General features: G+C 38.7%; 1 protein-coding gene across 1 annotated transcript in view; it reads left to right on the top strand.

Moving 5' to 3' along the window:
- Positions 1-15,226, top strand: part of LOC135221276 (endoplasmic reticulum transmembrane helix translocase-like) — a 354,729-nt gene that overhangs the window by 298,686 nt on the left and 40,817 nt on the right. Inside the window, exon 22 of the mRNA XM_064259089.1 lies at positions 2,117-2,313. Coding sequence (XP_064115159.1) covers positions 2,117-2,313 — 197 coding nt within the window. The remainder of the gene's footprint in view (positions 1-2,116; positions 2,314-15,226) is intronic.

Below are 15,226 nucleotides of genomic sequence, written 5' to 3'. Positions count from 1 at the left end.
GATATGAAAAGCTCAGGTTACGAAGGCCGCCTCGGAACGGATTAATTTCGTAACCTGAGGTACCACTGTATTGACAAATTTTAGCTTTTTTGGGTGGGGGTTGTGGTACACATCCCCTGCGAATAACAGCAGCCGGGTGTACTGTGATTGGTGTCGTCAACAGAGTTTCTCTCTAGTGGGAACTAGGTATTATAGTAGTAGACCACCTCATTCTTTGAAGGGAAAAACCTTAAGGGATATGGGCTGTTCTATGTTCAGTTCTACATTTTGAGGATATAAACCTATTGTCTGGTGTGGGAAATCTGTTTGTTTATCTGGAATTTTGAGCAGTTCTGTTCCCTGAGAGATCTAATTGGGACCTAACACTGGTGGTTAGCAGTCTCCCACGTAGGCCATACGAACCCTTATAGCAAGTGTAGTCCTTAAGAACCACTACAGACTTCATCAAATTGGAATATACGTAACCCTCAAGATGGTTTTCCTTATAGCCTTGGTTTCTTCAGAGAGTTAGTGAACTTCACAGACTTTCTTTAGACATTGAACACATGAGGGGTCAGGGGTCTGTAGCCTTTGAATTTGTCCACAACAAATTCGAATCTTGTTCTGTTTCTTCCCTTGGAGATTTTGTTGGTAATGTCCCCGAAGAATTACTTTTGTGTCAAGGGCACTGCATAACTATAAAAAGGACTTGACATCTAAGACCAGGTTGTTGAAGATTTTGTGTTAGTACAGGGAGGAACAAGAAGGAAGAGTCCAAGAATACTACCTGCTTTTGGCTTTGTGAAGTGATCAAACAAGCCTATAGTTCTTCACATTCAGATGCCAGTACTATAGTGCATGCAAGAGCACAAGTTATGGGCCTAGGCTCTTCCATCGCTTTCAGAAAGAACTTGTCGGTTCAAAGGATTGTAAAGGCTGGTATGTTGCTTCACCAAACCACCTTCACATTCACATCCTTCTGTCTGTGGAACATTGCCCACAGGTCATTGAACACATTTTCCTTGGGTACAGTAGTAGCTGCTCAACAAATTGTGTAGCTCATCCGGTGCCCCTAGCAGGACAGTTTGTATCTTTCCTAAGATGTTGGTTTTGAAAGTGAGAGTGAATGAGATGACTGGTCTTCCTTTCTGTTTCTTTTTCTCCTCTACTGGCTGGCAGTGGAGAGAGTGAGAATTAATCCATCATGTGCTGGAACTGGTCAGATACTGGTGAGAGGCCCATTCCATTGATTTTTTATTGTTCCTGCACAATGCAGACTATATATGGAAGGAAGTCCCTTCCTTTCTCTTGAAGGCAAGAGGGGAAATAACAACAAACTACTTTCTCTTAAAAGGTGAGATGGGAAATAACAACAAACAAGGTTGGTGGCTAACGTGAAAGTTTTGTTGTCTCTGACAATGATTGGTTCTTTATTTTCCTTTTAGACACAATGTAACAGGAGTTCATGTTGTCTCTTAACCCAGATGTCTGGCTGCCGACTAACTTTTTACTGAACACACCAGAAGCTTATGACCCCTTCCTATTTCCTGCTTTGGCCAGAAAGTGAGCCCAGGTGCCCTGAACCTCCAGTCATTTCTGAGGCTCTCAGTATCCTCCCTCCAAGAGTAAGTCTCGGTTATGTCAAGACCAAAGGTTTGTTCTGTGTATGAACAAATGACAAATTTTTAATCAATTTGTATTTTTCATAATTAACAAACCTGCGGTCTTAACGTTTATGACCCACCTCGAGCTACCCCTCGTTATTTACCTGGGCGAAAGGAAATTTATATGTTGTAGATGAGATGGGTGAAGGCAGGTCAGGTGTACCTTCCTCCTTTCCACCATCTTGGCTAGCTCCCGTTCCAACCAAGATCCATGTACTCCTTTTTTTTTTTAACCGGACTCCAGCATGTGCTAGAGAATTTTCCCTTATGTCAAGACTGGAGGTTTTTAATTATGAAAAATAAAAATTTATTTAAGATTTGTCATTTTGTGCATTTGTCAAGTTACTGGTTGAAATAATCATAGTCACTTACCACATGCAATGCATGATTTTTGTACATTCTGGAAAATATTTTATTGAAAATCCAGTCATATAATTAGCATCAACATTTGGCACTTTTCTTTTTGTCCACAGTTTGCCACATCATCAAACAGGGAAGATGTACTCTGGTGACCACACTGCAAATGTTCAAAATTTTAGCTCTGAATGCTTTAATTTTAGCATATTCTCAGTCCGTTTTATACTTAGATGGTATCAAGTTTTCCGATTACCAAGCAACACTACAGGGACTGCTATTAGCTGCATGCTTTTTGTTTATATCTAGATCAAAGGTAAGTTGAGCTGTTATATTAAACTCTACAGTTGTTATTCAGTGTAATTAAAATATTTTATTATAATTATTTCTATTAATCAAATGATAGACTTTTTTGGCCTGATAATCATGTGTTGCTTTGTGTAACAGCGATGAGACTATGGTAGCCATAGGATTAAATATTATTTAATATCAGCATATGTATATATTGTAATGGACTTATTCACGCAATAGCAATTCAATATATTAAAAGAAGGTAAAACAAACTGTTAAACAAAAACTTTTTTATTGGCTAAAAAATACCCTTGCTTAAAGATCTTGTGACTCCCGGGTGGAAAACCTCTGTCTAGATGATACTCAGTTTCTCTCTGACACTCGGCTACTTTATCCTCATTCATACTTTTCCTCCTTTGGACTTGTCCCTTCTGACTGGCCTTGAACCCTTCCTTACTGTGTTTTTCATCTGTTTCTGAGGACTGAATCCCATGGGCATGCCATTTAAGAGTTTGAAAATAGGATTATTACTATTATTATAATCAGAATGAAGATGCATTTATATTCACACACTATTACTTCTTACTGAAAATCAACCAGATTCACTGAAAATAATGTATATGTAGTAGATTAGTGTAAAAAATTGATTTTTAGACTATTATGTAATTTGAAATGAATTTTATTGAGTAGCAGCACAGTGGACCCCCCGTATTTTCGTTCTCCTAATTCGCGGACTCATATTCGTGGATTTCTCTCAGGCATTTCCGTCCATTATTCGCGGAAAATTCACATATTCGGTGTATTTTTCTATGAGGAATATCCACCAATTCTTTTTTTTTTTTTTTTTTTTTTTTTTTTTTTTTTTTTTTTTTGTTTTTTTTTTTTTTTTTTTTCCATCATAAAATGCACTTTTTGTGATAAAACTATTGAAAAAAAAACAATATAAAAATGTTTAGTGGATTTTCCCTAAGTTTTAACTAACAAAATAGGCTGTTTTCAGCGTTTTTATAGGGGTTCCAACTATTTGCAAGGGGGGTCTGGTATGCATCCCTCGCGTATATGGGGGGACCACTGTAATTTGGCATGTGTAAAGGCTTTGAACAATTTTATTAGCAGGGTGGTATTCACTAAACTTTCTGTAGATGTTCAACTTATGAAATTCTGTCAAAGTAACTAAATAACTAATAGTATTGCAATACATTCCCTGAACACTTGAATTACCCCTGGTCACTGATCAACCCGAGCAATATCCCTGCAAATTTACCCACAATTTGGGTAAATTTTCAACTGCCAGCGTTACCTACAATTTCGGTAAATTTTTAACTGCCAGCATTACCAATGCTGCAGGTAAACACCGTCTACTGAGTTACCTGTACTACCGATGGCAACACCGGTGGCAGGACCGGCTGACAGACTGCTTCCCATCCAATTTGCTTCTTCAGGACATGTCATGGCTCAAGCGAACATTTTTTTTGGTCTTTAGCCTGACCCTCACAGCCTTAATCTATTGACAACTTGAATTCAAATTGGATTATGTTTTTTATCACTCTCCTGGATTTAATTGGTAAAAACGTTGAAGAACTCTGCCGTAAGTATGGACCCACCCTTTTAGTTCCGGGGTCTCTTCTTCAATGTGCGCTCTGCAGGCACATCTCAGGAATCTGGGACTTTTGGGAGGAGAGCTCAGTGGTAATCTGGGAGGATTCCTACCTAGAGGATCTTCGGTGGTGGTCAGATGAACATCATCTGACCACCGGCGTAAGTCTAGTTCTCCTGATTCTGGACGTTCATCTGTTTATAGATGCCTCAGGTCAGGATTGGGGAACAACCTTAGAGGAAGCTCAGGCCAAGGGCCTTTGGAGGGATCTGGATCAGGAGGAATCCATCAATTTCTTCAAGTTGAGAGCAATAGAGGAGGCGCTAGAGTGGTTCGCCCAAACAGTCGAAGGACAAACAATAGCCCTCTTTTTAGACAAAACGTTATAGCCTTAGCATGCCTCAGAAAAGAAGTGGGAACAAAATCATCAACTTTAAATCTCGTAGCACAGAGGCTTCGGTGGTGTGAGAACCGCAGTTTCTCTCCTTCCCCAGTTTGTCGTGGGGTAGCTCAATGTATTAGCAGATGCATGTAGCTGGTCTCAAGAAGTTTTCGGGGGCGAGTGGACCCAAGAAGTCCATCTTTTACTAAGGAAATGTCCAGCTACTGTAAACCTGTTTGTCACAATGTTAAATTTCTGCCTACCAGTTTACTTTTCTCCAGTAGTGAATCCCATATCCTGTGGAACAGACACTATGCTCCATTCGTGGGACAAAAGTCAGGTGTATGCTTTTTCCCCCTTTGGGTTGATTTGTCGAGTGCTGGTAAAGCTAAGGAACTGCACTAATGCACAGAGGACTCTCATAGCTCCTTTTTGACCCCAGAGACCATGGTTCCCAGATCTGCTAGAGATGCTGGAGGGGCCTCCTGTATCCTACCAGAAAGGAGAGATCTTCTCAAACAACCATATTTTCATTATTATCATCGGAATGTCTGTGAGCTGAAGCTAGCTGCTTGGAGACTATCCAGTGAGCAGCTCATAGTGAAAGACTCAGTGGCTCGACAGCTATCTTTTTGCTGAAGGAAATCAACCAGAAAATTATTTCAGGCGAGATGGGCCAACGTAACTGGTATAGGAAGGACGGACACAGTATTTCTCGTCCTACCATTGCAAAAGTGGCAGATTTCCTCCTATTCCTTAGGAAATCCAAAAAGTTGTCGTACTTGACTATTGCCGGGTATAGGTCCATGCTGAGCAGTACATTCAGATTTCACCTTCTGGAGTAGTCTAATAACTGAATTTTGCATGATGTAAGGTCTTTCAGAATTGAGTGTCCAATGATCCAACTTTGGGCCCCTTCATGGGATTTAGCAGCGGTCTTAAGTCTGTTGAATTCTTCGAGTTTAAAGCCTTTGGAGGAGTTATCATCGAGAGATCTAACCAAAAAATTTCTTTTCCTGGTTTCACTGGCCATAGCAAAAAGAGTGGGAGAGATTCAGGCAGTGGCCAGAGTAGTATCATTCTCAAGTAAGGATATTTACCTTTCATACTTGGTGGAGTTTGTTGCAAAGTCAGAATCGGAGAATAATCCCCTGCCAAGAGCCTTTAAGATTTCCTTGTTAGAGGATTTTGTGGGAGCCGATGCCTTGGAAATGCACTTGTGTCTGGTAAGGGATCTTAAGGTTTATTTGTCCCTCACAGCTAAGCTCTTGCAACATTCTTGGACTTTATTCATCTCTCCAAAAAGCCCTTCAAGGCTGATTTCTAAGAATGCTATTAGCTTCTTTCTGCAGGAGGTTATTTCTCAGGCTACCTCTAAGCCTTCTTCCAGTTCAGTCGGTAATGAATCACACCCAAGGACACATAGTATTAGAGGCATACCTACCTCTTCGGCATTTGTAAGGAATTTTTTGTTATCAGCTATTTTAGAAGCAACAACTTGGAAGTCTGTATCAGTTTTCACATTGTTCTATCTGAAAGAGATTTAATTTTCCTCAGTGGAGGGTTTACTCGCTGGGCCCTTTTGTGGCAGCAAATGCAGTGGCTCAGTAATTCTTTCTCGCATTGGAAGTAAAGTTTTTTTTTTTTTTTTTTTTTTTTTTTTTTTTTTTTTAAGGTGGTGGGTTAGGTTTTTTTTTATTATAGATCCCTATAGGTTTTTTCTCTTAGCTAAGTTCCTAATTAGGTGTGTGCCACTACATTTTAGGTAAGCAGATCACATTGCTGGATAACTTCGTGGAGCCCCTACAAGTGGACTCTTCATCTGCAGTATTCAGCGGAGAACCCGAAGGAATTGCTCAGGCAACTCCTCCTCCATACATGAGAGGCTAGAGAGCCACATGGGAGGCTTCAATTCCCCTCCATACATGTGAGGTATTGAATACCACATGGGAGGTTAGCTGGACAGAAACGAGACATGATTGATGAGACTGACTTTGAGGTACTCTCTCCGCTTGCAATCTGATCTAATGAAGTGAGCAAAGAGGTGAGTTACGTTAGACATCATTGGTGGAACTGAGTTACCTGCGTATGTCTAGTGGGTGGGTCAGGCTGGATGAGATTGAGCCCACCTCCTTTTAAATGTTGTTAATCGGGCTAATTCAGGTGTTCAGGGAATGTATTGCAGTATGAAGTTTTCATGATAAAAATAATATTGTAATACTCACCTGAACACCTGAATGACTCCCATCCACCTCCCCTCTTCAATGATTATTGATTGTTGCAATTGGGTGGGAAGCGATCTGTCGGCCAGTCCTGCTACCGTTGTTGCCAACAGTAGTACAAGTAACTCGGTAGACAGTGTTTACATGCAGCATTGGTAATGCTGGCACTTTAAAATTGACCTACATTGTGTGTAAGTTTGTGGGGATATAGGTTGGGGTGGTCAGTGACCAGGGCTAATTCAGGTGTTCAGGTAAGTATTACAATATTAGTTTATTATGAAAACTTCATATCACTCTAAAAACAAGAAAATTAGGTTTTATTTTTACGGGCTGAAAATTTTCCTTGTAGATCTTGTCATTCATGAACTTGGCCAGCCAGATGATGGAAATTTTTCAAAATTTCACGAACTATGATAAGCAATTTGAAAATAAGCTAGATGATTGAATATTTGATGGTACATATAGATAATTTAAGAATTGGAGGTTACATATAGATAATTTAAGAATTGGAGGTTACATATAGATAATTTAAGAATTGGAGGTTACATATAGATAATTTAAGAATTGGAGGTTACATATAGATAATTTAAGAATTGGAGGTTTACTTTTGAGCACTCACCAATTATTACTCATAAATACCCTTTAAAATAATAGTAAATATGTGAATGTGCAAGTAATGCATATATATTTAGATACATTATACTAGAGTAGTGTGTGGAGCTACTTAAAGTGTTTTGGCTGTAGCACTCTATTAAGCAAATCTATAGATGTGAACAATTTAACTGAAATTCCTGTTATGTAATTATTGGTGTTCCTCAGTAGAGTTCTTGGCCAAGTACTGTATATCTATGTAAGCAAAATATATGGTTTAGCATTGAAGATAAGATTGTTGCTTACCAGATTATGGTACTCTGTTGTACCAATCCCATCTCCTGAGTGGAGATGTCTTGCTGCTGATTGACTGAACAAAGATTTCGTTAAAAGTCAAACCTCACATTATGCTTTTTGGTAGTGTAGTCGCTGTCTCGTCCCCATTTACCTATGTCTAAACTGCAAGAAAAAGAATAGGTTATGCACATACTCACGGTCATATTGTTTACATAAGACCAAAATCTGACTAAGCTGCCATTTTCTTCTGGTTGGTCAAGAAACCAGAGCTCAGAGAAGTCTGTTCTTCACTTATTGATTAGTTTAGACTGTGGAGCAATGATTTATGGTGGAAAGATGAAGATATGCAAATGTACATGGTGAAAGAAAAAAGTTCAAACAAATTTTTTTAAAAGACAAACAAAAAAACAACATTAACCCCTTGGTATATTTATGAGCAAATTTACAAAAACTTCATGTGAGAGAGATGCAGAACATTCCCCCTTCAAGTCACAAGCACTACTGAAGTCCTGAGACTCCCACACTCGTGATCTTAGTATAAAAGTTGCCATAAGTGAAATTATATTGGCCATAAAAGTATTGGCACCTCTTTAATATTGTTTAACTTCAGGATCAATCTGTCCACCACTCCAAACTTGTTATTACTACTCCTGAGGACCAATCCGTCCATAAGGGTTAATTTCATTACCGAAGTTCATGGAAACGTATAAATTGAAAGCTAAGTGTACAATTTTAAGTTTCATTTAAATATTTTTTTAGTTTATAATATGGAACAATGATTTATTGTGTATGAGTTCCTTGTTGGACGAGTGGTTTACATCCTCCCCTACCGATTCAATAGTCCCAAGTTCGATTCTCCACTCTGCCAACTTGAAATCAGAGGAATTTGTGTCTGGTGACTAAAAATTAATTTCTCGATATAAGGCGGTTAGGACCCCACAATAAGTTGTAGGTCCCATTGCTAAAAATATCTAATCCTTCAGGCCAGCCCAAAGAGAGCTGGTAATCAGTTCAGTGGTCTGGTTAAACTAAGATATACTTTTATTTTGTGTGGAAAGTCATAAACTGTCTTTTTTCGCCAGTACACATCAGTGCTAGCGATTTAGGATTGTTAGCTCTGATAGTTTCTTTCTTCACTTATTGATTTCATTACTGAAATTCATTGAAATATTGAAGTTGAAAGCTAAGTGCATAATTTCAAGTTCCAATGAAACATTTTTTAGTTTGGACCATGGAACAATGGTTTTATTGTACGTGAAAAGCTGTAAACAGGCTTTCTTGCCAGTACAGTGCTTCCCCACTTTTACGTGGGAATAGGTTCCAGAACCTGCTGCGGAAATGTGAAAAACACGGAAATACAAAAATCCCCTCTAAAAATGCTTATAACTGACTTTAACTGCCAAATACCCAGTAACCCCTTAAACTAAAATATTTATAACTGTCTATTCTAACATTTCACTGCTTAATTTGAGAGATAAAACAAAAAATATACCTTGAATTATCATATTAAAACAATTCAATATAGTAATTTCAAATAAAAAATGCACCCCAAACCATCATCTCAAAACACCCAAAGTAACCTTACATTACACTACTCTCCTACTACGGTTACTAAGTAGGCTATATACAGCCCTAAAATGCCTATAACTGCCTATTTTAACAGTTCATTACCAAACTTGACATTTCAAACAAAAATGTAACTCAAAATATCATCCCAGAACACCCTAATATCATTTCAAAGTCATGTTGCAAAATGATATACCAGCTGACAACTTATTCTTAAGTATCCCTACCATTCAGACATACATCTTTGGTCTACATAACTTTGCTCATCGTTCTGTGCCTACATTTTATGTCCAGGCAATCCCCGGTTATTGGCAGGGGTTCCATTCCCGAGGGTGCCGATAAACAAAAACAGCAATAACCAAAACTCAGTGATTTATGGTGCTATAATGAGGCTTATGGTGCTGATAACCTGTTAGCGGCACCATAAGCACCCTTATGGCCCCATAAAGTGCCTTATGGTGCTGATAACCAGAACTTAGCCTGTTATGGCCCCATAAAACCAGATCGCTGATAACCAAGTCTGCTGATAACTGGGGACTGCCTGAATGTTGATATTTTCTGGTGTAGTAAGATTATTTTAAAATTATATTTACAGTACAGGTATGTATTTTAGAATTGTACAATATTAAAGGGGATATCCAAAACATGTGTAGTTAAGAACTACGTACTGGAATTGTATGTACCTCCAAACAGATAGCTAGGTATGTTACGTCTTGTTAGTACTTTACAAATACAGTTAACATAAAAAATTATTTATTACATTAAGTTCTTGGTTTACAGCATAAAAAATAATTTATTACATAAAGTTCTTGGTTTATGTTGTATTGTGGCTAGTCCTTGCCATCTCCCTTAAGTGATTAAATATTCTTCTGCCATCTCTCTCCTCTCTCTCTCTCTCTCTCTCTCTCTCTCTCTCTCTCTCTGTTTGTATACATATAGTGCTTTAAAGAGAAAACAGCAAAATATCTATAACATATTATTTTGCTTACAAAATCCATTTATGTGTACTGTATTGATGTAATCACCATGAAAATATTTAATATCTATCCAAATTTCTTACATAGGCAGCTTAAAACCTCCAGGCTTCAGTATTGTAACAAATTTTCTGTGTGGCATATGATCCTCTCTCTCTCTCTCTCTCTCTCTCTCTCTCTCTCTCTCTCTCTCTCTCTCTCTCTCTCTTGCAATGAAATTTTAATTACTGTATCACATGTACAAAATTAAAAATAATTCCATTTATTTATTAGTTTCGTTTAGGAACTAAATTATTTTCCCAAATAATTCCTTTGGTAATAAGTGTCATCAGCTGATTGATTCTCAAACGTAAACAAAAGACAAAAATACATTTTGATTACTGTATTTTGCTGTATTTATACATTATTACTGTAGCACGGTACTGTAATTAGTACAGAAAATAATTTTTTTATCATAAGTGTACTGTTCGTTCACAAAATATAGTACAGTGGAACCTCGACATACGAAAGTCCCAACTTACGAAAAATTCAAGTTACGAAAGCAAATATGAAGATTTTTTTGCCTCTGCATAGAAAAATAATTCAGGTTACAAAAGGTTGTTGCTGTAAAGTCCCGAGATTCGCCCGGACCGCCGAGGACAATTTTAAAACACGTGCCGCCAACTGAGTAGACTCGCCACCATCCTCCCGCTCTCCCATTGGTTCCTGATGCTAGTCGCCGCCATGAGATCCTGCTCTCCTATTGGTCAGCATCTCTCCCATTGTGCTCTACGTAAAGGCGTTCTTTGGCCACTTCGTCACACCAGTGTTATCGTACGCATGCGGAATTCGTTCGTTCACATATACGATTTTGTTTGTTAACGTAAATTCGTGTTAGTGATTTCGATTTGTACTTTATCGTGTTGTGTGAGAACTTAATTAGTATACATACAGGTGGCCCGCGGTTAACGGCGCAATCACTCAACGGCGAATCGGTTTTACGGCGGTCGTCAAAAATATTCATTAAAAAAAATAATAAGGCATTTTAAAGGTATCTTACGGCACAAATTTCAGTTAACAGCGCCGCTAGCGCCGTTGTCTAACGAGTTCATACATATGTAGAAATGCCGTTCAGACCATAAGGTTATGCAAATTATATTAACAAATTTTATGGAGAGTTATTACGTAGGTATTAGGGAAAAATATATGCCTCTGACGCTGTTCTATGCCGAAAATATTGAGTTACATAAGTGCAAATTTGGCTATGGAAGTGTCGATTCATAATTGTTCATGCTTTTGTTTAAAATGTGTGTGAAAATGTATTATGTGAAAGGCATTTTTATTTCTGTACAGAAATATGATACAAAGGCAGCTTTTGAAACTGCCCTTCACGATACCAAATACGATGTTTTTTCATGTTCTTTCTTGTAAGCCGCCGCCTGCCGCTCTTCCGAAAATATCGATTTAAAAAAAGTGCAAATTAGCGATCGATGTGTCGATTTTATAAATGTTTATGCTTGATATGTTTAAAATGTGTATGAAAATGTATTACGAATAGGGTATTTTTATTTCTGTGCAGAAATATGATAAAAGGCAGCTTTTGAAACTCCCCTTCAAGTTATCGACTACGATGTGTTTTTCAAGTTCGTTCTTGTATGCCGCCGCGGCATACAAGAACGAACTTGAAAAACACATCGTAGTCGATAACTTGAAGGGGAGTTTCAAAAGCTGCTTTTTTATCATATTTCTGCACAAATAAAAATACCCTATTTGTAATACATTTTCATACACATTTTAAACATAAAAGCATATACATTTATAAAATCGACAAATCGATCGCTAATTTGCACATTTTTTGCCGCCGTCTGCCGCTCTTCCAAAAATATCGAGTTAAAAAAAAAAAATGAGTGCAAATTTAGCGATCGATTTGTCGATTTTTCAAATGTTTATGCTTTTCTGTTTAATATGTGTATGAAAATATATTGCGTAAAGGTATTTTCATTTTTGTACAGAAATAAGATACACATTAAGGCAGCCTTTGTAACTACGCTCCACGTTGTCAGGGGATGGTTTTTCATGTTCGTTCTTGTCCGCTAGTTTCCGAAAAATGCATTGTGTTATTTTATTAATTATGCATCTTTTCCATAAATCCTTTAAAAAGTTATACATTATTTCACTGTATCCAAGAATATTGTATTGTATTCTCATATTATTGTATTTTAAAATACTACGGCAAACTTAAGCCCGTATTCCGCGGAGCGGCCAATGAATACGAGTCTGTTTCACCATAACGCAATTCTGAGTGAATGCTCTTGCGTCTAGTTAGCATAAACGAATATCTAGATACTTGACTTATATGAGTCAAAGTTATTTTTCCTTATACAGCGTGTTTTTAGGTGGAAATATTTATTGAATTGTCTCGTTGTGAATGTGAACTACTATTTTTTTCGTTAACAGATTACGTTGGCGGCATGTTTATTGCGTAAAAAAAAAAAAAAAGAAAAATTACGTGATTCCGTTCGCAATACGTAATCCTTTATATCATCGTAATACGAACTTTACGTTATTTATCTTATATCGGCGTGAAACCAACAGTAAAATGTGTTCTTTCAAGCACAGTAGTTTTGATTAAAATGATGTTTATCCCAATTTTATCTATGGTTGTGTGTGATGGCAGACGTTTACTGCAGGTTTTTATCACCTTGTTGCCGATGTACGATAATAGTCATTAGCAGCTTGAACAGTTTTCTCAGCTTCAGTCATAAGTAGGTTTAAATTTAACGGTATATTTCCCGATTGATCTTTAATCTATATTGATCTCTGATCTATAGCGAATAAAGTTATTACATTAAGATATCTCAGTTCTATTCTATACATAACGCCATTTATAACAAATACGGTAATGTTGCACTGTAGTACGATGATCGAAATACAAGCCAAACAGATGTTATCCAGTTCGGTTGTACTTAGAAAAAAAAAGTCGTTTTCTCGTTCGGTTGTTCATGGTTGTACACGTTCACGCAACGAGTATAACGTTAAAACCATACTTTCATCATTCTCTTTTGCTGTTATTGAACTTATGTAACTAGAAGATGGATAAAGTTAGGCCATTGTAATTTGATCTCTCATAAAATCGAACTATCGTAACCTGAACACTACAGCTACCTGTACACTGTATAAACTTTATTATATCTTTACATACTCTAGACACCCACATGTACTGTACAGTAAATTCTATAGTACTATACTGCATAAATATAATTTTACTTATTGCGCCGTTGTGGGATTACGGCCCCTTTGACTGGTCTAGAGTTTCGAAAGAAGGTGTGCGGCGGCCGTAGGCTTTAAAATCGCTCAGCGTCGAAATCGCTTGGCGTCGGTGGCCAGGAACGGAACCCCTGCCGCTAACCGAGGGCCGCCTGTACTACATAACTTAATTACTTACAGTATAGTCATGGGTCCCAAGAAAGTTGCTGAAGTACACGGAAAGAAAAGGATGCTTTCTATGGAGACAAAATTGGAGATTATCAAGAAGTATGAAGCTGGTATGTGGTTGAGTGTGATCGTTAAGGAATACGGCCGAAATCCGTCGACGATAGGCACCATCCTTAAGCAGAAGGAAGCCATCAAAGCAGCTACACCTTCCAAGGGCGTGACTATTTTGTCCAACAAGAGGAGCCACGTGCACGATGAGGTGGAGAGGCTGCTTCTTTGTATGGATAAAAGACAAAAAAATCACTGGCTGTACGATAACTGAGACGGCAATCTGCCACAAGGCCAGCGCTATTTTCACCAATTTGATTGCCCAGGCCGAAGACGACGGAAGAGAAGGGACATCGATGCCAACCCCAGACTTCAAGGCTTCTCATGGGGTGGTTTGAAAAATTCCGGAAATGGACTGGCATCAATTTGGTGATTGCGGCATGGGGAGGCGGCCAACTTGGACACGAAAGCGGCCAAAGCCTTTATTAAGACGTTCGACGAGATGACAATCAAGGAAGGCTACAGTTCTCAGCAAGTCTTCAACTGTGATGAGACTGGCCTTTTTTGGAAAATAATGCCTCGTCGGACGTACATCACAGAGGAAGAGAAGAAGCTACCCGGGCATAAGCCTCTGAAAGAAAGGCTTATGCTCGCACTTTGTTCGAATGCCAGTGGGGATTGTAAGGGGAAGCCCCTACTTGTCTATTATTTGGAGACTCCTAGAGCCTTCAAGGCCCACAAAGTGCTAAAGGAGAAGCTTCTAGTGAGTGATGTGGAGGGTTAATGCGAAAGCCTGGGTAACGAGACTTTTGTTCACCGAGTGGATAAATCTGTGTTTTGGCCCGACAGTGAAGAAATTCTTGGAAGAGAAGCACCTCCCTCTGAAATGTCTGCTGTTGTTGGACAATGCCCCTGCTCACCCTCCTGGCCTCGAGGAAGATATCCTAGTGGAGTATTCTTTCATCAAGGTTCTTTATCTTCCGCCTAACACCACCCCTCTCATCCAGCCCATAGACCAGCAAGTGATAGCAAACTTCAAGAAGCTGTATACAAAACATCTTTTCAAGAGATGTTTCGACATCACCGATACCACAAACCTCACCTAGTGTGAATTTTGGAAGGAGCATTTCGACATCGTAATATACATCCGACTCATCGATCAAGCTTGGCAGGAGGTTTCGAGGCGAACCTTGAATTCTTCGCGGAGGAAAATCTGGCCTGATGCTGTATCCGCCCGAGACTTCGAGGGATTCGACGTGGGTGAAGCTGATGCAGATTCAGAAACAGTTGATGATCCTGAAACTGTTTCACAACCAGATCTTGACGAGATCGTTGCACTTGGCAAGTCCATGGGGCTGGTCGTCGACGAGGACGACATCAACGACCTTCTCAAGGAGCACCAAGAGGAGCTTATGATGGATGACCTGAAGGAGTTGGAGACCATGCAACATAATGTCATTCAAGAAGAGTTCTCTAGCAGCGGGAGGAGGAGGAGAACAACCCTATGACAACGGCAGAAATTAAGGATGCTCTAGCTGCTTTTCATAAGGTGCAATCATTCGTAGAAAAGAGACACCCCGAAAAGCCTTACACAGGCTGTATGCTTGCGCAGTTTGATGACGTTTGCCTGAGTCGTTTCAGGAACATTGTCAAAAGCAGGCAGAGGCAATCCCTTGGATAGTTATTTTTTAAAGAGGCCTTTTGTAGGAGTAAGCAAACAGGAAGAGCCAAGTGATACTACAAAAAAACAAAGTTGAAAGTGGTGAAGAAATTAAAATTTTGAAAAAAAAAAAAAGTATAAAAGTAAAAAAGAGAAAAAAAATTAATTTTAAGTTTTTTGTAAAGCT

This window comes from Macrobrachium nipponense, chromosome 2 (assembly GCF_015104395.2).
Source record: "Macrobrachium nipponense isolate FS-2020 chromosome 2, ASM1510439v2, whole genome shotgun sequence".
Taxonomy (NCBI): Eukaryota; Metazoa; Arthropoda; class Malacostraca; order Decapoda; family Palaemonidae; genus Macrobrachium; species Macrobrachium nipponense.
Note: the sequence above shows the minus strand (reverse complement) of the source record. Positions and strands in the feature narration are given on the sequence as shown.